The 27,092-nt window shown below is 38.1% G+C and overlaps 2 protein-coding genes across 10 annotated transcripts in view; one reads left to right on the top strand and one right to left on the bottom strand.

The window, feature by feature from the left end:
- Nucleotides 1–16,547, bottom strand: part of Fbxo15 (F-box protein 15) — a 63,992-nt gene extending 47,445 nt beyond the window's left edge. The window contains exons 1-5 of one of the 4 annotated variants that reach the window (XM_010609808.2): nucleotides 16,524–16,547; nucleotides 9,928–10,038; nucleotides 6,889–6,993; nucleotides 2,791–3,033; nucleotides 1,970–2,179 (exon numbers count right to left, since the gene is read on the bottom strand). In XM_010609808.2, coding sequence (XP_010608110.2) covers nucleotides 1,970–2,179; nucleotides 2,791–3,033; nucleotides 6,889–6,992 — 557 coding nt within the window. In that variant the 5' untranslated portion in view covers nucleotide 6,993; nucleotides 9,928–10,038; nucleotides 16,524–16,547. Of the gene's footprint in view, nucleotides 1–1,969; nucleotides 2,180–2,790; nucleotides 3,034–6,888; nucleotides 6,994–9,927; nucleotides 10,039–15,876; nucleotides 16,251–16,523 lie in introns of those variants that run through there. The other 3 variants (XM_010609932.3, XM_010609853.2, XM_010609743.2) reach the window with 3 other exon arrangements.
- The window catches only part of Timm21 (translocase of inner mitochondrial membrane 21), a 32,737-nt gene continuing 22,168 nt past the window's right edge, over nucleotides 16,524–27,092 (top strand). For 5 of the 6 annotated variants that reach the window (XM_010609363.2, XM_010609140.3, XM_010609276.2 and 2 more), the window contains exons 1-6: nucleotides 16,524–17,195; nucleotides 23,348–23,410; nucleotides 23,511–23,608; nucleotides 24,738–24,811; nucleotides 24,899–25,004; nucleotides 25,100–25,232. In XM_010609363.2, the coding sequence (XP_010607665.1) occupies nucleotides 16,898–17,195; nucleotides 23,348–23,410; nucleotides 23,511–23,608; nucleotides 24,738–24,811; nucleotides 24,899–25,004; nucleotides 25,100–25,204 (744 nt within the window). In that variant the 5' untranslated portion in view covers nucleotides 16,524–16,897 and the 3' untranslated portion in view covers nucleotides 25,205–25,232. Of the gene's footprint in view, nucleotides 17,196–23,347; nucleotides 23,411–23,510; nucleotides 23,609–24,737; nucleotides 24,812–24,898; nucleotides 25,005–25,099; nucleotides 25,490–27,092 lie in introns of those variants that run through there. The other variant, XM_033757556.1, reaches the window with a different exon arrangement.

Raw genomic sequence — 27,092 nt, 5'->3', positions numbered from 1 at the left:
AAGATGAATGTAACTGTACTGTATACCTAAAATGTACCAATAACTTAATGAGAAAAAAAGAAAGAATTAGGATGGTAAAGAAGTGACAGAATCATCTTCCATAAATTTCGCTCCAAACACCCAGAACAACAGTACAAGCAAAATTCAAAATTCAGTATGTATTCTTAATCAAGTGAGTAAAATAATGCATAAGCAAAGATAAAATACTTTAATATAAAAACAGGTGGTCTCAGTAAGCTATCTGAAAGCAGATGGGCCTTTCAAAGTTATTTTCAGGGAAAATTCAGAGAAGTAAAAGTTGAAACATTAGCAAATAAATTTAAATCAAAATCCGAAGTATTTTCACAAAGGCGATACACTGTGAACTCAGAGTCTCAATGTCTAAGAATAAACACTCAAATGTGCAAGAAAAGATAATTTGACTCTGCTCTTCATTACAAGACTTAAAGACATCTAGAGTGAAGCATTCAATAAGCACTACAAGTGGTTAGACACAGACATCTGTCATTCCAGGAACCTAGAGATGATTCAGAAATTAATAAAGGAGATCTCGATTGTCAACTAACAGAAGACAGCATTAGACCAAAGTCCTTAAGGAGTGGGATCTATACAACATTCCGGAGTCTGCCCCCAAGTAACTAAATATCCGGAGTTTGTGGACTCCCCCCAAAATAATTCAATAATGTATTAAATACTATATCAGAAAAATGTGGTGCCCATCATGATACCTTACAAAATTTCAGATTTATCCCAACAGTACTATTTTAAAAAATAACTGTGTCCCAAAATATTTTTAGTAATACAATGATTCACATTTCATCAAAACATTGAATACATTTTCAGAATATATCAAGACCTAAACCTGCTCAAAGCACGAGGTCTAAGGACACACTGCTGCAAGAGGAGAACCTAGTAATTGTGGCAGACCGCCCTGTTGATTATGCCCAAAGAAGCTGTAAGCAGTATAGGCTATAAAGAGTTAACTCCACAACTGGCTTGTTTATAGAAATGAGTCTGGCCAAAGCCCACGAGCCAGTACTAATGTCAAACATCAACACTTTTGATGGAAGAACAAACGTGAGAGACTCATGAGTAGAACTGCAGAAAGAAAAGACAGCAAGGACGTCAAAGGACACTGAGGTAGTGAAGGAAGTGGGAAGGAGGGCGAGACAACAACTCTGTAGAAGTTAAGTCTTTCCAGATATGTGCATTTATCATAGATTTTCTATAAAGATCTATTATCTTGTTTGGGAAAATAACCATCATCCAGCTTTTAAAAGAAAATAATTGAAAGTGAGAAAGCAAGCATAAGAAATTTACTAGGGAAGACAGAAGTGAGGCTTTTAGTGAATATGGACTCTACATGAAGCCATCTAACAAAAGGATAATAATAATCAGTGAGGGATGCTCACTGATCTAATCTATGCATTTTACAATAATGTCTTTTGATCTTCACAACATTCATCCATACTAAATGCTACATCAGCATTGGCATCAACTCATTGTGCACACGTAAAAATGGAAGCATAGAAAGAATTATGTGGACAAGGTCATATATCCAGTAAGTTCAAGTGAAAAGCACATGAAATAACTACTGTTTGTGATTTCATATGTAAGCTATAATTAGTGTACCATTTACTGAAGAAGAAACATAATAGTTTTATACATCTTTCTGCTAAAATGATCAAAGCTAAAAACTTCAAAAGGTTAGCCATCAATAATTCTGAAGATATTGTTAACTAGCATATCATGTTTTACTGTTACAGATAACCATGATAGGAGAACTTAAATTTAAACGTAATCATAAGTGTGACAAGTCTATTTTTACTCTATTCTACAGTATCAAAGAATGACAGAAAAGTCTTAAAGATGCAATCAAATTAATTTGTATTTTTTAATTGCAAACGCAATGCTACCTAATATTTACATGTAAGACGTTCTCACTGACAGTTCTGCTGACAGTACTTACCCATTTTTGGCAGGGGCTTTATACCGTTCCATAAAAATTGGTGTTGTACCACACAAATTCAAGGCTGACAATGTAGCTAAACGTGGCCAATTTTTGCCATACCACATAACAGTAATGGATGTATCATTTAAAGAAAGATCAACATGTGACATGATATATTCTCTTCCACTCTTTCCTTTCAATATAATTGCCCAACCTAAGCCAGATATTCTGCAGAAAGAAAAGAAAGCTAAAAATGTTTATTTCATTTCAGAAAAAAAATGCTAAAGGCAATTTTATCTATTATCTCCAAAGTATTTATTTCCTTAAAAGCCAAAATCAAAATTCTCAAAACACGGCCAACATAATTTTCAGTGCACCAACAGATCCCTCTTTAGGCTTTCCCTCCTCACCTGGCAAACACACTATAGATCTATGATGTTCCAGGAGCCAGCAATACACCAATAAGTAAGGGAGGGATGAACACACTTGCTTTACTACAGAAGATCACTAGCCTACTTCTGCTTTATATATAAGGCAATATATAAGAAATAAGAGGGCCGGGGATTTAGCTCAGTGGTTTGGTGGCTACCTTGCAAGCGCAAGGACCCGAGTTCAATCCCCAGTACCAAAAAAAAAAACAAGAAATAAAAAAATACTGTATATGATATAGATGCACAAAAACACAAAAATATCAGAGACAATCCCACACAATCTAACCTGTACCTCTGTCCTATGTACATAACTCTCTGAGCTGATAGTCCTTCTTTTCTAAATAGTTACAAGCTAAAAACTTTCACAGTTTTGTTCATTCAAGAGTCTCGCAGGAACACACTGCATACCTGAGGGCCTCTTTGGTTTTCACAGGAAGGCCTGTATAAGGGCTGAGAGGTTTGAGAATCTGGGCTAGTGTTGCTTTCACTGATGTGATTTGTTTTGTAATATAGGTTTTCTTCCAATACCCTGCTTCCTTATCCTCAACTGATAGTAAACTCACAGACACAGATGTCTCCTCCACTGAATTAACTTTCCAATTAAATCTTTTACGTGAAAATGCTGTTGAGTAGATTCTGACCCAAATAAAACTGAGGGAAAAGAAGAAAATACATTAACTGAGAAACACTGTCTAAAGTAATAGTAATATATTAAATTAGAAATGCACAATAATTTTTAAATAGTCCAATTACCAGAATAAGTCAAGTTGAACATTTATGGTTATTCATATGCTATAATGAATTGCAGTTTGAAATAAAGTATTTTAGATTTGCCAACACCAAAAACACACCAACAAAGCCTGTTTCTATGCATCAAGTTTAAAGTGAGCGATCTCGTGTTATTTGGGATTGTTCAAACTTCTGCCTTCCTACAGAAGGTATATACAGTACTGTACTAGAAAAGCAATAGAGAGTTTATACATATATAGATACATGCTTTTGAAAAGATCAGAAAAGACATGTAAACACACAAAGAATATTAACAGTGAATAATTGAATTATACATTCCTTTTGCTTCCCATTTTTTAATTTTTCAACAATGAACATGCATTGTTTTCCCAAAGTTGTTCTTTTTTTAAATGAGCATTTGTAGCAACAATGACAGGGTTTTTGAACACATGCTATTTGCTGAGTGCTGTTTTAAGCACTTCATAAACAGTAAGTCATTCAATATTTATAACAAATACATAAGGAGTTATTCTTTTATCCCCCCTTGTACAGATGATGTAAAGTATTCTGGCCAAATGAGTGCATTCAGGTATGTGATGGAACTGGAGTTTGAAATAGTAAGCTATCCAAATTCCCAGTCAATGAGCCACAATGGTGGAATTCAGATTCCCCTTGGACAAGGTCTGAGCTCCTTTCACTCACTGCTACCAACAAGTCATGAAAAGCCCCCCACAGAGGGTGGGCTTACACCTGGACTCAAGGCTCCCTGCTTTCAACCAATACCCTCCATGGGGGGAAAGAATTAACACTGAGGGGAAACTGAGGCATAGTGTAAAATTAATTTCCTAATCTTAAAGGTGAAATTTTCATAAATAAATATAATTTTTTGCCAATTTATGTCTCCAAATTTCTATTTAGAGAAGTTTGGCTGCTGGGAGAAGACAATTCCCCTAACAAAGAGGACAAGTCTAAGCTGCAAGAAGTGTACTAGAGACACTACAGGTACCCAGAGAGAAACAACTATTTCATTTGCTGCAGCAGGAAAAGATTTTTCCTCAAACACAGGATTGTAGATCATATCTCTTTGATTCACACATTACATGATTTCTCAACAAACATGAACTCACATGTATCACACACCTATTAACTTTTCCTTCTGGTGGGTATATACACACATACATACATACATATGTACATATGTATGTATGTGTGTGTGCGCGTGTGTGTGTGTGTATGTATATCTATAGTATTACGTTGTTCCCCTTGTTTATAACATAAAAATGTAAAAACATTAAAAATGTTAAGTTTAAGATGTTTTTTAACACTATCTTGAAAACTCTTCACAACATTACAGTTTTGGACATTTGGCTAACTTGTCACAAAAAAAAATCCCTCACTGTATTTTGCTTTAGTGAACATCTTTTCTTTCTAGATGATTAAAAAATTCTCTACATTCATTCTAGGACTAATGTTAAAAATATGATTTTTTTTCACTCATTTGTGAGTGTTGACATGGATGGGTGGATGGATAGACAGACATTCTCCCACATAGGAAAGATCTTTTCAAATTAAGACAGGAAAGAACCACCCTTCCCAACCAGAGAACAATATATGTTTCCCTAGTGAGTATGAGATAATTGAAAACAGGCTCAAAGGGCTATGAGAGCTTATTGTGAGTTCCTTATTCAATTGGCAAACACATAAAATCAAAGTTGTACTGTATTGGTAATTTCAGAATTTCACTATTCATTGGTATGATCTGAAAAATATTAAAAATGCAGATTCCAGAGCACTACTTTACAATCTTCAGAAATGCAGGCTAGGAATCCAAGTTTTTAAACTTTTGCAGCTGGTTCTGATTGTCTTCTATGGTCTGGAATGTGAGAACCACTGTACCATGGAACATTTCTTGCCCACTGTCTTAGTTACTTTCTCATCACTGAGACACAATATCTGACATCCACAACTTTAAAAAGGAAAGGTTTATTTTGTCTCACAGCTTGTAGAGGTTTCACTTGACTCCAAGGCAAGGCAGCATGGCAAAAGAGAACTGCTCATGGCATGGCAAGTAGGAAGCAGAGAGAGATCAAGGGAGGATGCCACTGACCCAACTTCTCCCACCCAACATCACATTAGCTATAAATTCATCAGTAGGCTGACCCACTGAAGAATATCATGTTCCCATCATCCAATCACCCCCTAAAGCCCTACCTATGAATGCATTTTGCATCAAGATGCACATGAGGCTTTGGGGGGACATTTACATATAAACTACAACATTCTCCCTTGGCCCTCAAAAGACTCATGCACATCTATATTAAAAATGCATTTAGTTCATCTCTAAGAGCTGCCAAAGTCCTAACAGTTAAGTCCAAACTCTCCTCTGAAATTTAACGCAAACTCTTAGCTGTGAGCCACTGTAAAAACAAAAATAAACTTAAAGACTTCCCACATACAATGGTATAGGATAAATATTCCCATTCCAAAATGAAGAGATAGGAGGATAGAAAGGAACTGGACCAAAACAAGACCAATCAGCTCTCCCAAAAGACTACATATGAGTACATGAGCTTTTGAAGGGAAATCTACATATAAACCATAATACCCACCATGTTCCACGATTAAATAATATTACAGCCCTTTTGCTGCTACTCTTCATTTCTTCTTTTCCTTATCTATTAACAAAATTATCATTAAAACCTGAATTCCCTCTTATTTGGTGTTTTTCCTAGTGGTATGTAGGTTCTATGGAGGATCAATATTTGTATAATCTTTTTATATTGAATGAGAGAGGAGTCTAAAAACCTAAGAGGTTCAGTTATGGGTACAAAATGCTCACAAGAAGAGAGATTCCTCCATCTCTCTACAGAAGGAAAGGAAAGGAAAGGGGGGGGGAAGGGAGGAAGGGAGGGAGGGAAGGAGGGAGGAGGAAGGAAGAAAGGAAGGGAGGGAGGAAGGAAAAGTTGAGAAGAAACGAGAGAAGAAAGAAGAAAAAGAAAGGCCAAAAGGAAGAAAAAAGAAAAAGGAAAGCAAGCAAAACACTGGCAGGAAGAAGGGAGGAAGGGAGGGAGGGAAGGAGGGAGGAGGAATGAAGAAAGGAAGGGAGGGAGGAAGGAAAAGTTGAGAAGAAACGAGAGAAGAAAGAAGAAAAAGAAAGGCCAAAAGGAAGAAAAAAGAAAAAGGAAAGCAAGCAAAACACTGGCAGGAGTTTCTCTTCTTTATTCATAGATATCCAGGGAGTGAATGCAGGTGGTACTGGCTCTCTGTTTCCAAAGGTAACAGCCCAGTAGACACTCTGGACCTCTCTCCCCCTCTCCACTCAGGAGCTAAGTCTATTTAACTTGTTCCATTTTGCTGCTTTCTCTGGGATCTGCTTGACTTCCAGCAGAAAGCACACAATCTGCTGTAGGAATTTAGGGCCAGGAACAACGGAGCAGGGCCCTTCAGTGTGCTTGAGATCACATTAGAGAGTCTCTCCAGTTCTGGGTAAGCACAGCTAACACTCCAGGGCAGCAGCCCAAAGTTGCACTCTTCAACAACTACGGCAATAATAAGCTTGATCTTTTTCAGTATAGTCAAAGAATATTCTTTCCTTTAAGCATATAAATGCAATTATCTGAAAATATCATATGACTACATAAAGCACTAGACATTATTTATGTCTAAAAATACTACTGAAATGATCTTAAAATTTTAAAAATTAAAGAGCTCATATTAATTTTCTTAACTTCTATCAAAAAGTCATTAAAACATAAGAGAGAGACTTGGTTTTCTTACTTGTCATTGGCCAAATGATAAAAGCGCCTATTCACACAGCCAATACACAGCAGGCTCACAGCATCTAAGTAGGAAAATATCTTCAGCAAGATTTCTGAAGGCATTCTGGGAGAGGGGGAAAAAATCAGATAAGTAGATCAGTGCCTAATCTACAAATTACCCAGAAAACAACTGTCTGTTCATCTCTAAATAGACCATAAACAGACCCCTCTTGTATAAGAGGCAAGCTATAACCTCAGCTTCAATTACTTTCTTGATTGAAGTTTTCTGGTTATTACAATTCTCGTGACATAGCCAGGAAAGAGACCCAAGGGCACAGAATGCAAACTTCCTGAGCATTTTAATCATGTTCACAAACAATGAGTCAACTATGAGAAGCAGGATTTCATTGCCTCTCTCATGGAAGTATATATTATTCTTTGGTAAGATAAAAGAAAATAGTTAAAATGTCTAAGGTTAAAGAGTTCTAAATACTGTTATAGGTCACCTCCAAGGTGGAACAATAAATGTTTAAACCTATATTAAACCCATAGCTTTCTTTGAATGCTAATTATTTCACATTCATAGTTTCACATAGTTATTGGGGTTGGTGTAGTGGATGATGGGAAAAGAAAGGGAAAGAGGAAGGTGAGAAGTAGGACAAAGTTCAAAGTGTGAGAGCAAGGAAATGTGCTTTAAGTCACTAAGCTTCCTGGGACATGCTAAGTTAATTTGTGCATGTTCATTTTCAGGTCTATGGAATTCAAATATGAATACATCATCATGATTTCATACTATGGACCCACTACAATTTCTTGCATCCATAATCTCCACTCCTACAATGGAGATCGCTCGTTTCCTTGAATCAAACCAGCTGTCCTGGGTCCCAACCCTCATCCCCAAGGACTTCAGCCTTCCATTTCTGCCTCTATCTTCTGAATCATTCACATCAGCATCTGAAAACCTCCCCCAAATATCTCATCTACTAACATTATACTCTTCCCTTGATTCCTCTGATTCCCATACTCTCTCCAGTTATTATACCTCTATACTTTTTACTGCCAAACTTCTGGGAAAGAACAAAAGAAAACAAAAACTTGTCTATACCTGCTGCTTCTAGGTGCATGCCTTTAATTTTCTGTTTCATATATTTCAGTGTGAAATATAATATGCAAAAAATAATCATCCAGCCCATCCCTTTCCATTGACCTGAGAAAGTTCTTCAAGGCTAACCACAGTTTCCTTGCTGCCTCTGTCCAATCTTAGTGGAGAGGATCACTCCATTTTTACAGCAATCTCTTCCTCTTCTGGATTACTCAATACCCCCTTTCCTGAATTTCTTGTATCTTGCAGGTATTCTCTGGCTCTTTAGTGGCTTTTCAGCATCCTAGTTCCTCTCTGCTGACTCCTGAGCCACCTTTGCTTCTCTTCTCCACTCTTTCCCCAAGACACTCCGTCCACCTCCAGAACAGCCAACTGCCTCCAGACTTCACCTTGAATGAGACTCATACCCACTGCCACTTGGCATAACTCCTTTTCCATTATTGTGACTCTGCTGCTACTGAACCTGATTCTTTCCCATCCCAATCTGCTGTACCTCCATTTACTCATTGGTTTAAGCCAACAGTTTGAGGTTCTTACTTGATATCTGACTTCCTCTCATACCAACATCTAGTTCATAAATGAATGATATCTGTTACACCTTCAAATACATGCAAATGTGTCATTCTCTCCATCCCCCCTCCTTCCAGAAGAAAGATGAAAGTAAACAAGCAAATTAGATAATCAAAGGCATCACATCACACTATAAAGTACAGCTCCTCCCTGTGGCCTTGCAGCTCCAGACTCTAGGCCCCTGACCTTACTTCTAACTGCTCCTCACTACTGCCCAGGGCCCTGCTCCCACAGCATTTTAAGCACTGCCCTGCTCTGCACCTCTGCATTCCAGCTTTGGTACAGTCTTCAATAGGCTCTTCAATCTCAATTTTCAGTTCTTATCCTTAATGTCACCTCCTTAATGAAGTCTTTCCTTACCATCCTACCCCATTATCCTGCACTATGGAATCCATTTGTTTTCTTGACAGCATATACCCAAATTTTAATGATTTATTTTTTAAAAATCTGTCCTCCTCACCAGTTGATCAGCTTCATAAGAACACAGGTAAGGATTTAATATTTCTCTGCCAGCACCAAATACAGCATCTTATCAAGTAAGTCCTCAAACATTTAATAGCTACATTAACCAAATTAACAAAATTTTGCCCTGTTTCTTATATCAGATTCTACTCCCAGAGTAAAGTGTTTTAAAACTTAAGCTGATGTCCTTGAGTATCTTTTCTTTGCTTTACTTTGTACAAACACACTAAAATATGTACATTGAAATGAATATATAAAAATACAGATACCATAATTAAGCTAGTTATGATATAATATTAAATATTCAGAACTTGAAAGAAGGCAACTTATGTTTGAATCACAGTTTGCAACACTTAGACTATGTGGGCCTTACTTCCTCCAGTGTAAAGTGTCTCTCTATAATAATACCAAGTTTGCAGGTTCCACACAATGCTTAGCACACAGATGATGCTCCATAAATATTACTAGAATACAAATCTACAAACACTTTACCACCAATTTTAAATTACTTTTTTTAAAAAAGACTCTATGGTGCTAACAATTACCATATAAAATCGTGCCATGAAAGAACCAGGTACCTAAATACTGAAAGCTAAGAAATTCAGAGAGCTTCCAAGCTTTTCAGAGCTTTTACTTTAAATTCCTCTGTCTCCTTTTTCAAGGGCCTTCATCAAATAAGAGGAAAATTCAACTTATTTGTCACTTTTAGAAGTTTGGTTTCATAAAACTAGTCTAATAAGGATAATGGTGACAGGCTTATGACTCATACCAAACTCTCCTTGTTGTAAATTCGTCCTACACAATCCTATTTTTAGAGAGCTCAAAATAGCAAGGTGGTATACACAGCATGATAACTTTCTCTAAAAACTGCATGCCTAGAGTCCCCCACCCACCCATCCAAAGCAGGCCACTTTTGCTACTTACCTATCTAAATACACAGAACAGTTAGAGGATGATTTCCCAAAGTGCTGGCCATGTCTGGCATATTGCCTCAGAGCAGTATCACCTGCACCAAATTTGATACCCTGCCCCTTTCTGAAAGGAAAAGTAAGAAATTCAAATTAAATGCTCGGCTGCAGTGAATTATCTGTTCTTCTCCACAAAGTTCTAAAGAATTCATAAAGTCAAAGATTACTCACTGTGAAACTCCACCTCTGAAAAAATCAAGGGAAGAAAGTGAGGAAGGGAGGGAGAAAAGAAAATAAAAGGTGAAAGGTGGAGGCTGTGAAGCTGTAGTGTCCAGAGATAAAATATAAACTTTGGACTAGTGTTTTCAACTTAGCGTTTAGCATGAGCTCTCATTAAAGGCTGTCACTATGTCAGAGAAGTGCTACAAAATGGAAACAATAAAGAAAAAGACATGCATTGACTGGATGGTTTTGATAATATAACAGAAACCTAGTAAAGTTACCATCATTTTTAAGAACTTCATTCAGATCTGTGAACTACAACTGTCAACACAATCTGCAACTCTGTTGATCTTTCAGGGATCAGAACTGGTTCCAACTCTGGCTTTGGTAGTCTTGGCCATAGAAGTACCAAATAGCCACAGCTGTTTCTTTACACTTTAACATCTCACATTCGATAGGATGTATTCGAATTGCTTAACTTTTTACTTCACTGACACATAAAATAATAGGGCATCTTACAATTAATGGCTTTTTAGATTTTATGAACTAAGGTATATTTTATGCAGTTAGTCCTTTTCACAGTCCCTAAAATAATTTTCTATTGAGATCAAACTTTAAAACCAAGAGAGCTCAATAGTAGCTTTTAAAACATTCAAGAAGTCATAAAACCCAAGAATCCCATTTCTTAGCAGCTACCCCCAAGAGAACCCCTAGGTAAGTTATTTCTCTTGGAAATGTTTTAAAGCTACTTCTTTAATCTACAACACACAAATATCAGGTATTGCCCCCACCACTCCAACCCAGTGTGCTATTTAAGAAGTGACTACAATCTACAGTATGTTACCCATACGCTCTGTTCACCAGCATTATTGCTCTGAATATGTATTTTGTTTACCAAGAATTTAACCATGCTCGAACCAGGTGTTTTAGTGCACGCCTGTAACCTTAGCACATGGGAAGCAGGGGGAGGAGGATTGCTGTGAGTTCAAGGCCAACCTAGGCTACATAGTGAGTTCAAAGCCAGCCTGAACAAAAAAAAAAAAAAAAAAAAATTTAACCACATTTAGTATTTTGTACCAGGCTGATTCCCCAGATATATTTGAATTAACAATCAAAGAGATGCCGGCAATAATTGGAGACAAAAGATGTCCTAACAACTTCAAATGAGGGCTGATTAACCTCTGATCGCTGAAGTATCAAATTCACACAGAACAGATCATAACAGAAGATGGCCCTTAACGCCAAGCATACTCTGCCATTAGGAGACATGAGGACCTTCACTCAAAGCTTCACTTTAGGAGTGACAACATAGCCTGGTGCCTACCAAAGTGGTGTACCCTGCTATACCCTCAGCATCCACTTGCCATGCTCAGTAAGCACTATTACCATGTGCTCTGAGCAGCTGGCAAAAGAATTTCTCTTCCTTCAATAGCTATTCCTCTTTAGAAACAAGCAGAATGGCGGGCACCTGGGAAGCTCTCCATAAATACTACCTATCTTCTGCATACCAGTATCTCAACATAGGAGAGGCTGAATAAGGTAAATTTCCCCAGATCCTGGAAGGTAACAAATGCAATACAGTGAAAAACGCTGGCTACAGAAGCCACTCCATTCCAGCTCTGGCAGAAAAGGTTCAGTGCACTTTTTGTCTCATCTAACTTTCTAGTCACTGATTTCAAGTTAGTCCAAATAGATCATTCTCGACCTGCACTCTACAAAGCAAGAAGGAGAGGGAAAGAGCACAGGAAGAGATGTGGATTTAAACTTTTCAAAATGCCCCCTCCCTTAAATCAGAGAACTCTTTTATGTAAATTACATGTTGACCTATAAAGATAAAATATCTTCAATTGACAAAGGTTCTTAACACCCAAGCTTTCAGTAAAAGGAATTTCTATTACTTTTCCATGAAATAATAATAATTTCTGTAAGTAGATCCTAACCTGTGCCACTTGAACCTATGGCTGTATGAAGTGTTGTACCAAGAAGTCTGTGAGTCCATGCGTACACTAAGTGCTGTAGGAAGACTGAGTAATGTCTCTCACTAATATATGCCATTGTTTTAACAGAAATAGAGTGCTGTTTTAGTTAAACACAAATTTATCTTCAAAGCATTACTAAATTACAACTTTTTGTCATTATGTATTTCTTCAGTCAAAAGATGCTAGAAAAATAAAAACTATTTTGCCTGAGGCCTGTCCAAGACAACCAACAAAAATTATCAATTTTAATCTGGCAAACCAGCAAAGCACACACATTTTTTAAGGCAGGCATTCCATTCCTACAAATGCACTCAAAGTGGAAAAAAAATACATATCCATATATAGATATAGATATATATATAGATATCTATATCTATATATATATATATATAGGCATATGCCCAAATAGTTGACTCAAGCATGTAAACATGTCCATCTCAAAGTTGTCTTCACTGGGGAAAAACACTTAGAAACTCATAGGAATTAAATACATATCCATATATAGATATAGATATATATAGATATCTATATCTATATATATATATATAGGCATATGCCCAAATAGTTGACTCAAGCAGGTAAACATGTCCATCTCAAAGTTGTCTTCACTGGGGAAAAACACTTAGAAACTCATAGGAATTAGTTATGCTCAGTGACCTCCACAGAGTTAACAATTTTCAGTCAATGAGAATGCAATTTCAACACAGGTGAAAGTGTTTGAAATAGAAACAAGTACAAGTTGTCTTGTAGGTATCTGCATGACTTACTCCCTTCCATCCTTCGGGCACTCACTCAAATACAACCATCAACTGATACCCACCTTGGCTATGCCATGTAAAACTACAATCCAGATCCTACATACATACCCTCTCTGCCCTTTTCCTATTTTTTTTTTAGCACATAATGCCATCTAACACTGTCTTATTATCATTATAATGTAAGTTCCATATGAGCAGGGACATTATATGAGCCTTGTTCAGTGCTAATTCTTCAGCATCCACGACAAGTCTGGCACACAGATAGCATTCGACACACATCTGCTAAATTAAAAATGTTAATTGAAAAAGCAGATCATATGATTATATACTACAAAAGCATATTTCTATATTTCTCTAAAAGAAAAAGTAAACATGCATACAAAGAAAAGTTCCAAAAGGAAAGACAGGGTACTAACATTTAACCAAATTACAAGGTTGATGGTGGTGGCTTTTAATATATTTAATGTTTTCTAATTTTTCTAAATTCACTGAATACACAATAAATTTTGGAGGTAGTTCCCCCTTTATTTTCAGAACTGAGAGCTTCATGTACAAGAAGGCTAAGAACCAATCTGATGCACAATAGATTAGACTGAAGCATTGGTTCTCAAAGTAACTCTAGAGAGGTTGAAACCAAATCCTTTACAACTAAGGGCACAGTCTGCAGCCAACTCATAATTTCTTACAAATCTCTCACTTCATCTTAAAAATTAATGCTGGTGTTTACTGCATCCTACAGAAAAATTTATCTTTGCTTATAAAAATTACCATTTAAACTATTTAATATCCCCCCCAAGGAAAAGAATTGAGATGTGTTAAGCACATGTACCAATCCCCCACAATGAATGTAATCACTGTGTACTGCAAACATGTACTAATAAAAATGAAAACTTTATAATTTTTAAAAACCAAATTAGTAAATTGCATGCATGCCTTCATATAGTCACAACTATTCTTTAAGTCAGACATTACTTAGTTTTAAAACACTTTTAAAGCAACATATTTTTCCCTAAAAGCTTTAAATAAGTTCAGTATTTTAATATCTAATTTCTGTCCCTGATTTTTAGTATCTATAAATCAAATCAGTCTAGGTATAAAGAAAACTAACTTGATATTTACTGCTGTATTTCTTAGAATTTGTTATATGTATACGTTTATATTTTGCATTAAAGATGATTTATTTATATCTAATTTCCCAAAAAAAGCCATTAAAAAGTCACCTTCTTAAACCATATGCAGTCATTCTATTCTTAGCAGCTGACTCTACCAAAAATTTATACACATTCAAAGCATTCAACACAGGTTGAATTTATGCACACAACACAGGTTGAAATGCAAGTTCCCATGGCAGGCATAAAATGAGAGGCACTTTAATTACATCATTCCACCAGGAAGTGCGCTCTATTCACTGTATAAAAATCATTCTGTTTCACCAAAACAGCACTGTTTACTGACTTTAGTAATGGTGACAAATTGATTTAAAGTTCAAACTTCCTATTTAAAAGCCAGGCTCTCTCTTCTGTATAATAGAATTTTTGCAGCATTGCTGCAATTTTATATCACAAGGATTGTGGTTTTTCTGACATATATTCGAGCAAGAACTATTATCGAGCTGGGCAGGGTGATGCAGGCCTGTAATCTCAACTATTCCTGTAATCTCTAATCTCAACTACAGGGGTAGGGAGAGCTGAGGAAGGAGGGTTTCAAGTGTTGAAGCTGACCTGGACTAGTGAGACCCAGTCTCAAAATTAAAAAAAAAAAAAAAAATTAAGAGGGCTGAGAATATAGCTCAGAGCTCCCTAAATTCAAACCCTAGTACTAATAGTAAAAGTAAATAATAACAACCTATTATAGGAAGGTACAGGGTTGTGCTTTTGAAATCAGAGTAAACGGGGTTGAGAGAGACCTAGGGAGGACAAAAACATAATCCTAGAGATGGGGGTAGGGAGAGACTTTAGTTGAAATAATACAGAATCCTTTTTTATGCTTAAACTTAGATGTTAATCAAAAAGCAAAATATGGATGACTTTACAGCTGTACATCAAGGAGTTTATGAACAAAAACATAATTCTCAAGAAAATAAATTCTTAGCCTTACCTCCACCCGGTTAACTAGGGTGATAGGTGCAGAACTAGAAAGAGCTTCTAATAAAATGAGTGGGATTGAGTAACCACTGCTACATGTTGATATTCTGACACACTGCCTCACTTTCCTTTAACTTACACTAAAGATATTTCTGAAAGGCAGATGCAGACTCCTGCTCCCCGCCCCTTTCCCATCGCAAGTTGCCTTCTCTCTCTTCTGTAGGAGAGGACGACTCTTCACAGCCCCTGAGAAATGGCTTAGACAATAATACCGTAGGCCCCTGCACTTAGGTAGGAGATAGGTGGAAGAGGGTAAAGGGTTGAGCACCGCGACGTCGGTATCTAGGAAACAATTTGGCCTTGAACAGAGACATAGATGTGCCCAGAAGCACACACCCCCACCCGCCAGGAGTCCGCTCTGGGAAGGGCGAACAAATATGCCCGGGGTACTCAAGTTGTGGGAGGAAGAGAAACTCCGTAAGGTTTTGTATGGGTGAAGTCTATTTCTCTAAGCCTGTAGTCATAAAAAAGACGCAGAAAGACTCCGGTCCTAGAACTGCTACTATAATAGTAGCAGGGACGGAGCCCAACAAACTTTGGGACCGGTGTGGCAAGCTCGCCCTCGAGGCCACTCCATTGGACTAAGGGGTATTGACTCGGAACAGTTACTGGGGATTCCTACAGGGCCTAACAATAGACGGAATGCGAAAGAATACTCCCGGGGAGCGACTCTAGGAAGCCTGGGTAACTCCTGGTTTCCAGGGTGAAGGAATTTTCTTTAGTCATTCTTCCAACTTTTCCCGCGTTAAAAAACAAAAGAGTCACGTGTCATAGCCGAACCAATAACACTCGCGAATGCGAGGCGGAGCCAGTGAGGGGATACCTCACAAGGCGGCCCCCGCCCTCGGTCCCTGATGGTCACCTGAAGCGGAAAGCCCCGGCGCGCCCAGCCGCAGGCCCTGTTCTGCCCCTGGCCACGCCGCCGCCATGTCGGGGCTCGCGAGGCTCCTGTAGGCCCAAGAAGCGGTGGCAAGAGGGGCGACCGCGTCCAGTCGCCATAGAGACCTGGCTGGTACAGCTTCGGAGCTTGACCGCACCGAACAACACCGCCCCCTGCCCCTTGCGCGCGTGCGCAGACGTGCCACAGAGTTTGTGCATGCGCACTAAACATTCTGGAGGCGAGTCCTTACTGGAGCTCGGGAAGCCGCATGTAGACACTTCCGGTCTAGATGCCGGGCCGGTCCCCGCTCTACGGACTCAAAGGATGCCAGACGCCACACAGCAGCGGAGAGTTTAAGACACACGGGCCTGCTTTGTGCCAACCTCGTTCGTTACCACTTGTATAACTGAAATTCAGAAACTAATTTGTCCATAAGTATAGTAAAACTAAGTAAGACGGAGGACTGCCCAGATGGCATAGTCTTCAGAAAAGTCACTAAAACGCGGTTTTACAGCTGCTCGTTTAATTTTTGCAAGTTCTGACTGAACAGCCCAAACGGTGAGGAATAACTTCAGCCACAAGGCCCCGCCCCATGCCGCTAAAAGGAAGACCAAAGTGTTGGCTGCTACCTGGACAGAGGCGTCTGGGAGGGGACGGGCTCTGGCTGCATTGCATTGTGGGAGTTGCAGTCCCTCCTTCCTTCCGCTCTGGGCCCACTCGGTTAAATTTAAAGTCCTTAAACTTCGCTTCCCCGAATGCCTGCAAGATTCCCGGGCTGCTTTGCGAAGGTGTGGCGGGGGAATGTCAGCATGGGAGGTAATCCGGACATTTTAAGTCATATAAAGAGGACAAAAGGGAGATGAACATTCTCTCGAGAGACTTTTTATCAGTATAAACCTAAAGCACCTGTAATACAAGTGTGTGAATTTCAGCCCGTGTCTGGCTGGGTGGTAAATCTTTGCTGATTGTAGTTAGCGTCACTACGCGGAAGTTTTCTTTGAACATGACTTGTACTTTTTTACGAGCTGTACAGTATGCAGAGAAGCTGCACAGATCCTCTGGGAGTCGACTGTTGTTGCCGCACTTTGTGTTTAACAAAGCTTGCTTTACGACTGAGCCCAGTTTGAGATGGGGGCTTCGAGAGCAGAAGAAAATGGTGCGACCTGGATCTTTCTATGAGGTCGCCCAGAAAACTGTCTGGACGCAAGGACCGCGACCCCAGAAAGCAGAGGACAGTGGCAAGCAAGTATCTGTGCGCAGAGGTCAGAGAGGGGAAACTGCTATCCCAACGACTCAGAAAGGTAAAAATATTTGTAGCGTGCAGTCCTCCATCCAACCTGAGGAGAGCTGACAGTGACCCTTTTTTGTCCCAAGTTTACAACTAAATTGAAAATCAGTTCACACAAATCAAAAAGTATGTCCGTTAAAGACAGTTTACAACTAGAAAACATAGACCTACAATGTTCATAAATCTAAACTCGGATTTGAAAGTTGATTTTGATATAACTATTGCATTGTGTCTAGAAATTTTTTATCAACTTGTGTTATGCATATAAGTAATGAGTAATTGAATGGTATAAATAGAAGAGTCATTTGTAGTTTTGTAGTTCAGCTCGATAAGCTTTTCTATTGAAAAACTAATTTTTTTTCCAGATCCTGAGTTAGATTTCTATAGACTACAAAATTAAAGATGTCTAAACATTCCTTTTCCTCAGACACTTTGGGTGCAGTAATTGAGCAGGGAGAATGAAATGTTATTTTGCTAGGGAAAGTGAGAGATGTTTTCAAAAGTATTTAATTTTTTTATTTCTTCATTTTACAAGTATTTTGTAAGAATATAACAAAAGGAGGTAAAGAAAGCAATTCAGACCCCCATTATTATACCACACAAAGATGATATATTTTAGTTATTTCAGTGTATATACTTTTTCGTTTTAACATAAAAACTGATATTCTGCCAGTTGTTTTGTAATCTGCTGAATATGTTAAAAATGTAATCCAAGATTTCATTTATGATAGTAGTTCAGCACAAAAGAATAGCCCATATTCTCAGGTGAAAGATATAAATGTATCACCTAGCTTGTGTGTTGGGTCATCTGGCTGAAGCAACAGGGCTGTTTGCACTGCAGGCTGGGCCTTCTGCAGAGCCCTTTCTTCTGCACCCCATCCAAAGGGACAGCCTTCCTTCCTACTGACTCAGTGAATTAGTGGGAACAGTATTCCCAAGTGTAGAATGTGTTGCCTCTAGAAACTAAAAAGTTCAGTCAAGCTTTATGATGAGAGCCAAAGGATACAATAGTTTGTCTTTTACTTGGGATAGGTTCTCCCAACATGCCTCAGAATTTACCCCTGCAAGTCTCACAGATGGTTCAGAGGATTCTTATAGGGCCCATCTCTCACATTTCAAACACACACCTTACCAAGCCCTCTGACACACTTGCAACTTGTTCCCTAGCACTAATGTGGTGACATTGATATAGTAGACAGATGTGTTACTCTGCTTAATGTCCAGAATAGCATCTAAATAAAATTTTCTGCAGGGATGGAAATATTCTATATTTTTTCTGTCCAGTATCGTAGCCACTGGCCACATGTGGCTTTTGAGTATTTGAAATGTAGCTAGTATAACCAAGGAACTTAATTTTAGTTAATCTAAAATTAAACTGATTTAACCATAAGTGGCTAGTTTTCAGTTCCATTTGACTATATAAAGAGCCTGGGAGAATTATCAAATCCTAGGTGAGACCACAATGCTGCTGTCTTTCATGTTGCAACTACCAGTGCTCCTGCTTTTCAATAGAGATATAAAGCATCCTTCAGCAGCAGTACCAGGAGCCTGTGTAATGTAATTCCATAATGTTCTCATAACTGGCATTGTATTTATGCAGAGGCTACCTCTTGGTTGATTGCCTTGATCTACATTTGTTCTCTAGCCCTTATTTGCCCTTATTTAGTTTTTGAAGGGGAAGACTGGTGACTTAAATAGGAATATGATGGCAGCACCATTCCTGTATCATTGTCTTTAACAGTAGCACTATCAGGGCTGGAGATTTAGTTCAGTGGTGCCACTCCCTGCCTCCCAAGCACAAGGTCCCACGTTCAATCCCCGGTACCACCCTCCCCCGAAAAGAATAGCACTACCTGTGCCATTCCTTCATAGATGTGATTTCTTTCTTTTTTTTTTTTTATTAAACACTGTCTTGGTCAGCAGGAAGAATTTCAGTGGCTTTCATTCAACTTTTCCACTGTGATAGCTGTACCTCAAAGTAACTAAAGTAGGGGTATGATTGTTCTTGCTATTAATGACTATACAGTATCCATTCCAGTTATTATTTTTTAAATCAAGGAATTGACTACCAGCAAAATCCCTGGATCCAGCTGTAAGTTTATTACATGTGACTTTTTACACAGCTCCCTACACACCTAACAGGGATTTCACTCTTTGGATGACTCTGGATCTTTGGGAGTTATTGTCAGTGTGGACTCTGTGCCCAAGTAAATGGCTTCCAGGTCTGAAAACTTGTTCAGGACCACAAAGTGTGATAGTGATCATAAGTTTACATTAGAGCAGTTGCCTTCAGCCTCTTGGTTGTCCTTAATTAATTCTCATGATTATGTAATTGAGCAGTATCCTTACCAGCTGCCCATTAGTCTCGTCATTGGTAACACCATGTTGTTGTAATCATCTGTGTTGCTCTTTGCAAATCAGACACCCTGGCTGCCACTCATCCTTACCATTTGTTAGGATAGTTGTACCTACCTGGCTCCTAAATGTTAAATACCATGAATTTGTCTCTCTTTCAGGATTCTTTCATCCCCATGCTGTGAGGGAATCTTGCCCTGTAAAGATGTAATTATGGCTTCCATTTGGCTTTAGTAAAGTGTCCTCTAGGCCCTCCTATGAAATGTGGTCAGCTAGTGTGGTTTGAGACTATCTTATATCTACTCTAGTGTGTCCATTCTCGGGCTGGTGTGCCTTTCTCCAGTTTACTATGCCAGTTCTGTCGTTTTCATTTTCATTTAATGTGGGCCATCGTTTCCAAGTTTCCAAGAGGGAACCTACCTATGTATCAGTTTTCTAGGTGCTTTCTTCATTGGTAAATTCTTCATCATTAAATAGGGCGCCTTCATGCAGATCACCTCTCACTTTGCCAGGTTTGTAGCCTGTGCTCCTTGATAAACTTTTTTTTTTTTTTTTTTTTTTTTTTTTTGCGGTACTAGGGATTGAACCCAGGGCCCAGACTGAACATATCCCCAACCTTTTATTTACTTTTTGTTTTGATACAGAATTTTACTAAGTTGCCCAGGCTGGGCTTGAACTTGGGAACCTGCTGCCTCAGCCTCCCAGAGTATTGAGTTTACAGGTTTGCGCCATCACGCAGTTCCTTGATGCCCTTTAAGGGAGAATCGCATACTGTGTATGTTTTCTGAGCTCCTTGAAAGTATTGTTCACTTCTTCCTATCGCACACCCAGTTCTGTTGTCCTTGGACTAGAAGGGAGAAAGGTGGAGAGACTTCCTGCGGGGAGCACACGTCTTGCTAGGCAGAAATATCCACCTATTTACTCATCAGAGAGGACATGCTAACCTTTAATAAAGAGGAATAAGTCACTTCTTTAAGCCCAGAAGTTTCAGAAGAATCTGAAGATTGCATATTTTTGAGAACATTACCCTCAGTATTTCAGTACCAACTTTAGGTTACCTTTCTGCCCAAATCAGGACCTAGTCCTCACATTGAAGATTTGGTAGGCTTGAAATACTGGCCTATCTGCTGCTTTGATGCTCTGAGCCTGACACTCAAGCCTTTTCTTTTTCTGAGTGCAGCCCATGAATTTCTTGTGGCATCAAGGAAGCATCTGCCTTTCTCACTTCACCTTCACTGGGGATTCCTCTTATCATCCTTCTCCACGTCCCATCCGTAGCCACTGTCCTAAAATTGCTTATTCCTCCAAAATTCCCAAAATAGCAACTCCCAGTGCATTCTGTCCAACCAGGATGGAATACTCACCAGTCTTGGGTAACAACTGCAACATTTTTAGTACAGCTGCATGTTTGAGCTTAACAGAGCTCCTTGTTGCTGGCAAGTATCTAGTGATTAAACTCCAAAGTCCCAATTTGGAGCTGCTTTCTAAGACCATTCCGTGTAGCATCTCGTCTAGCTCAGCTTGCCAGGGACATAGAAACAGTGAAATTTACATAAAGAGGTTTCTTGTCCAAGCACATATTGAAAGTCAGGGGAAGTAGCATTTAGCAGAAGAAGGAACTCAGGTCCATTTGCAGTTGGGGCCTCAGCCAGTCCTGAGGGAGCTCTGAGTTTGGACAGGCAGAGGGAAGATCTATGATAAAGTGAAGATGCTCTTTGGATAAAGAGGAGCACAGCTTTGAACAGGCAGCTACTACTCCCTGCAGCTGGGGACACCACTAAAAGGCAGAGAAACAAATGGATGAGGTATTTTTTGTTTTATTTTGTTTTGTTTTTGCTTGCTTGGTTTTGTTTTTTTGGTACCGGGGCTCGAACTCAGGTCCTTGCATTTACAAGGCAGGCAGGAGAACCACTGAGCTAAATCCCCGTCCCTGCTTACTTGTTTTTAATGAAATTACTAGGTCTGAGAGGTCAAGAAGAAGAAGATAATCGATAAGCAATTTCCATTGGAGACAGCTGTAAAATAATAGTACTATCAAGTTGGAGCTTGAGCACACAGCCAGCAGTTATTATTGGTTGAAGTATATTAGGTATGTTTCCATTGCTGAACACAACCAACATCCACACATTAAAGTAGGAGTATTATTTGGCTCACACTCTCAGCCAATGGTTCGCTGGCTCCAAAATGGGAATATCATGGTGGAAAGGTATGGCAGAATAAAGACGATTACTTCATGACAAAGGGGAAGCAGAGCAGAAGAGTACCAGAGAGGAATGAGCAAAGAATCAGACATAGATCTCAAGGCCACACCTCCATGATGTACTCATGCACACCTAGAAGTGTGCTTCACCAATCCCCAGGATGAATCCCAAAGCCAATGAGGTTGAAACTCCACCTAACCGTCACATGTATTTTATGGCATTAATGGAGAATGCAATGAGATATTGTCAGAGTAGGCCTCTCGACACCTAAATCTGAGTAACAAGTTTGTGGTGACAGTCATTAATTAGGTTAGTCTTGTGAATTATACAGATTTTAACAGGTGCATATTTTGAGTGTTTGAATCACATCTTTTGGATTTGGAATATATACTGAAAATTTGAAGAATTGTGCCATACTAAAGACTATTTTTAAATAAAATATTGTAAAGTAATAGAAGTTTGATACAAAGAGGAGCAAACAGTAACAAACTCCTAAAATTTTGCTTTTCTGAAAAGAATTGTAAGAGATTTATATTTAACAAATCTAGGTTCCTAGCCAAACATGTTGGTATATACCTATAATCCCAACACTTTGTTGGCTGAGGCAGGAGGATTGCCACAAGATTGAGGCCAGCCGGGGCTCCACAGTGAGTTCAAACCCACCCTGAACTATACATCAAGACTCTGTCCCAAAAAACTAAAAAAGAAAAAAAAAATCTAGGTTTCTAATGTGATAAATTAATAAATATGATATCACAGGTAATGTACTTTTTCAGCATCAATGAAATAACTATAATTGTAGCTTTTGCATATATGTGGAGATAAAGATACCTATATTATGTACCTACATATATACAGTGGTACCTCACTTCAAAAACTTAATTCTATGATTTTGGAAAAGATGACCATGTTTGTGTTTATGTGGGAAATATGGCTGTGGTCGTGTTTGTCACCTAATGCAGAGTTTGCAAACAGAAACAAAATTTTGTCAAACACTTCTGCTTGCAGACCAAATTGTTTGCAAACAAAAGGATTCATGAACCAGTGTTTCGATTGAATTTTTTAGCCAGAATTTCTCTTTAATTCACATGTACATCTCTTATTAGTGTGGAAAAAAGTAAGTGCATAGTATCTTCTGTGTGGATTCTTTATCTTCTAACCTTTTTTAATTCCCAAACCTTCCTGACCAAGCAGATTACAGTTTTGAATTCAATTCTCTTTGTATTTTAAGCACCATTCAGTGGGGAAATAGGAATGATGGCATTTGGGGAGGTTAATATGCCCAGCAAGCCTGGGTCCACTGTTTCCTATCCACTGCAGTTTTTCTCACTCTGAGGGGACTGCATGTATGAGGATCTCTTCTTCCTAGAAGTAAGGCAATATTAAAGTGATAACATTATGTAAAACAAAAATAGAGATTCTTACGCCCTGCTCCAAGATTCTCTTGAAGCTGTAAAGCACAGGGAGATTTGAGAACAGCTACTGAGAATACGCTGGCACCACCACTTTGACCCTGACTCTGCCATGTCCTGCTAGAAATGCCGAAGCTAGGAGCTAACTGGTTTTTGACAGGCAAATATGTAACTCATTGTCATTCTTTCTTTTGCAGTGAAAGAAGCTGGACGAGATTTCTCCTACTTAATAGTGGTACTCATTGGAATCAGCATTACAGGTAGCAAAAACAGCATGTACAACACTCCTGAATGTCTCCTTTACTTAACTTTTCATCTTGATCTTGCTTTGCTTCATCTTCTTTTTCTGTGATTTTTCAGGTGGCTTGTTTTACGTGATTTTCAAAGAACTTTTTTCTTCATCCAGTCCTAGTAAGATATATGGGAAAGCCTTAGAAAAATGCAGGACACATCCTGAGGTTAGTTCTCTGATAAGAGGGAGAATATTTTGGGGAGGCGGAATAGGAAGAATTCAAGTACCAATTCTGAAACCAGTGAAATGCATAGCAGTGCTACTGGCTTAATTCTGATAATTTTATTAGGCCTTTATTCTATATTTTGAAGCACTTTAATCACAAGTACCCAAAGGTCAGTAATGGATGTTTTCATCCTAATTGTACATATATTTTTCAGCATTTTCAAAAAACAAAACCCTATAAAATAAACACAAAGAATGAACTATTATTAAGGTGATAATTTGCTACCTAAAGGAGCTCTATGAGTAGTTCTTAAACTTTAGCAATTCAGTTTTTTGCAGTGCATTTTTCTTAAGGTCCCACTCTGCTGGTTACCATTCCTGCTTGAAAAATAGAAAATCCTAATACTCTGTTACCCATATTTAATATTAAAGTAAATTATTTGGGTAGTTGCTCTACTTGTTTTAGCAAATATCTATCATCTTTTGATTCATGCAGGGAAGTTGTAAAGATACTCAGCAAAATTATACCAAGTTGAGGGTGAAACTATCATCAAATTTGTATTTTTTAGAGAAGGTTCTAAGTATTTGCTTATTTCAATAAAAACTACATTGCTACTTCATGTGAAATTTTTTAAGAATTACAGGTTCACAGGCTGATTTTAAATGCGTCATTGTTACTTGGTTTTTTTCTTAATGTGTTTAGTGTTTTAAAATGCCATACTGATCATAGCTTTTAGTATTAGACCCGTTCATTAAATTTTCATTAAAAGTATTCAGACATTTTTGTCTTGAAACCATGAGGTACTGATAGAGAAATATTTGGACACTTTGTTTTTGTAAAAGGAATGGAAAAGCTTCACTTCAACCTACACTGTTCCAAAATTACAAGACACCATAAAGTTACCTGTTTCCATCTCTGTGAATGACATATTTGTTTGAATTATCTATGTGGTGATTTTTGCATAATAATTTTTCCCCCTAGTTTTCTTATTATTGGAGTCACCATTTTTGAAAGGACCCTAAACTTACTGATTTCTTTTTTCCTAAAGTACCTTTATCAGAAAATATTTTCATAGAAACTTGTAAAAACAAAAGTACCACTAAAAGTAAGCATTGTCTTTATTCTGCAGGTAATTAGTTTCTTTGGTGAGCCCGTTAGAGGCTATGGGGAGATGACGAGACGCGGTCGAAGGCATCGTGTCAGGTACCATAGTCTGCTTGAAGTTAGAAAACTCAAGGATAGTTTCTAAGTGAAAGGAACTTTGATTTATGTTATTTCATGTCTCAACAGTTTTATCGAATATGTAAAAGATGGGCTAAATTATACACGTGTGAAATTCTACATTGAAGGGTCTGAGCCAGGAAAGCAAGGAACAGTTCATGTGGAAGTGAAAGAGGTGTGAGAATTGGGTCATGAGGGATTAATGGTTCTGAGCACAGTGTTATCTAAGTTCTGGAAAGGGAAATAACACCTGGAAATATATTTTTTCAGAATCCAAAGAATGGTGAATATGAATTTCGATACATATTTGTGGAAGTGGAATCCTATCCTAGAAGAACCATTATCATTGAAGATAATCGATTCCAAGATAATTAAAAGAATCAAGCAAGCATACTGTTTCCCGGTAGGTGTGGAATGGTGCAGATTGATTATCTTCACAAATTTCTTCCAGAATCCATGCAGAAGAGTATATCACGTACAAAGGTGAATGTAATAGGATATATGATGCATTTAGACAAGCCTTTCTTGTGAATAATCATGAAATAGATCATAGAGCATATTTTGGTAGTGAATTGTCAATTATGGCAGTATTTCTACTCCATTTAATGTCATATGTGATAAGAAGTTTTTGTTACTGAAAGTTTTACACCATGTAAATAAAACAAATTTCAGTATTTTGGGGTTTTTTTTATATTGCATAATTATGAAAAGCCAGAAGGAAAAAATTAGAACTAAGAAAATATCAAAAACATTTTCCTTCCATATAATTTGGGATCTGTCTTAAAATAAACATATGAAAGTATTGGAGGACTATGATCAGATGGTAAATACATCATACAAAGGTTGTGGAAATTGTATGACTTGGGAATCTATTTCCTCTTTCCACCTCGTGATTGGAGGCACTATCTACTATGGAAGGAGAACACACCGCAGTATGGTGAACTGGCTCTTACTCCACCTGTTCTAGCAGATGTGTGGGCTGTGCAGGTCCTTCAGGCTCATTGGACCTCACGGTTCTCTGGTTGGCTTGCGACTGAGATGATGGGTACAAGTGTCTTGACTGTAGAGACACCATGAGGTGTCCCCAGCCCCTTCAGAACTTATGGTGATACTTGATGCTGCCAAGAGAATGCCAGAAATAAGTGGGAGTCATTCGTGTGTGTGAGGCCCTTTTTAAAAAAATATTTTAAAAATATGAACACTTTTATTTGAGGTCTTTCCTAGATAGCTATTAAAAAGTGACCTTCATATGCATAACTCAAGTGCTCTGCGTCCTGTTATCTGTGGAAGCTTCAGAATGGAGATTCCTCAGCACTATTTCTTTGTTCTTTAGAACTGACAGTGGAGGGGTTTCTGATGGGTTTTTGAGATCCTAGGATATCCAGGATAGAAAGATCTTCAGGAAATTTGTTTCCCTGTGTAGTTTAGTTAGTTCAAGTTTCGCTTTAGCTGATCTCTCAAGTGTTTTATTATTTTAATTCTAAAAATTTCACGCATTTAAGAAATATGCAGAGTATCAGAGCAGAACTGGTGTCTCCCTGAGGGAACATACTTTCATTGATAGGGTGAACTCTTAATTCGGTTAGGTCTTTCAGCCAGTTTTGTCCTTGCCAGTAGATTATTTCTTATCACTTATACAAAACTATTATTTTGTATGCATAATAAACTTAAAGTTTTAAATATGATATGATTTTGTTTTGGGCAACATACATATTGATTATCTGCATCTACCTAGCTCTACTAGTGATCTCATTCTAGTTTGATTTTATTCAACTGCTCATTGACATAACTTTATATCCAAAAATGTATCACCATTTAAAATTATATATAAAGGGCTGGGGATTTAGCTCAGTGGTTCCAGCACCTGCCTCACAAGCGCAAAGTCCCGAGTTTGATCCCCAGTACCAAAAAAAATGAATAAATAAATAAAATTATAAAAAGGCATTGTACCTTGAGGCCATAATATTAAGTGAAATAAACCAGACACAAGCTTAAATATCATATGGTTTCTCTTATGTGAAAAATCCAAAATATAAAGAGCAAAGTAAAAGATAGATAGTAGGGAGATAGATCTTTCTCAAATGGGAAAGGGATCAACAAATGGAAGGAGGGTGGAGAGAGGGGAAGGGGATTGAAAAAGAATTAAGATGTATTATGTACATGTACAACTCCCTACAAACTGTAATCATCATGTACTAATAAAAAGTATAGGTAAAATAATTACTGTTTCTCATAAACAATTGGTTATATCACAAAATTACTG

The sequence above is a fragment of the Fukomys damarensis genome, unplaced genomic scaffold, assembly GCF_012274545.1.
Source record: "Fukomys damarensis isolate Sample0158 unplaced genomic scaffold, DMR_v1.0_HiC HiC_scaffold_30, whole genome shotgun sequence".
Classification (NCBI taxonomy): domain Eukaryota; kingdom Metazoa; phylum Chordata; class Mammalia; order Rodentia; family Bathyergidae; genus Fukomys; species Fukomys damarensis.
The sequence above is the reverse complement of the archived record's forward strand: the minus strand, read 5'-3'. Positions and strand labels throughout refer to the sequence as shown.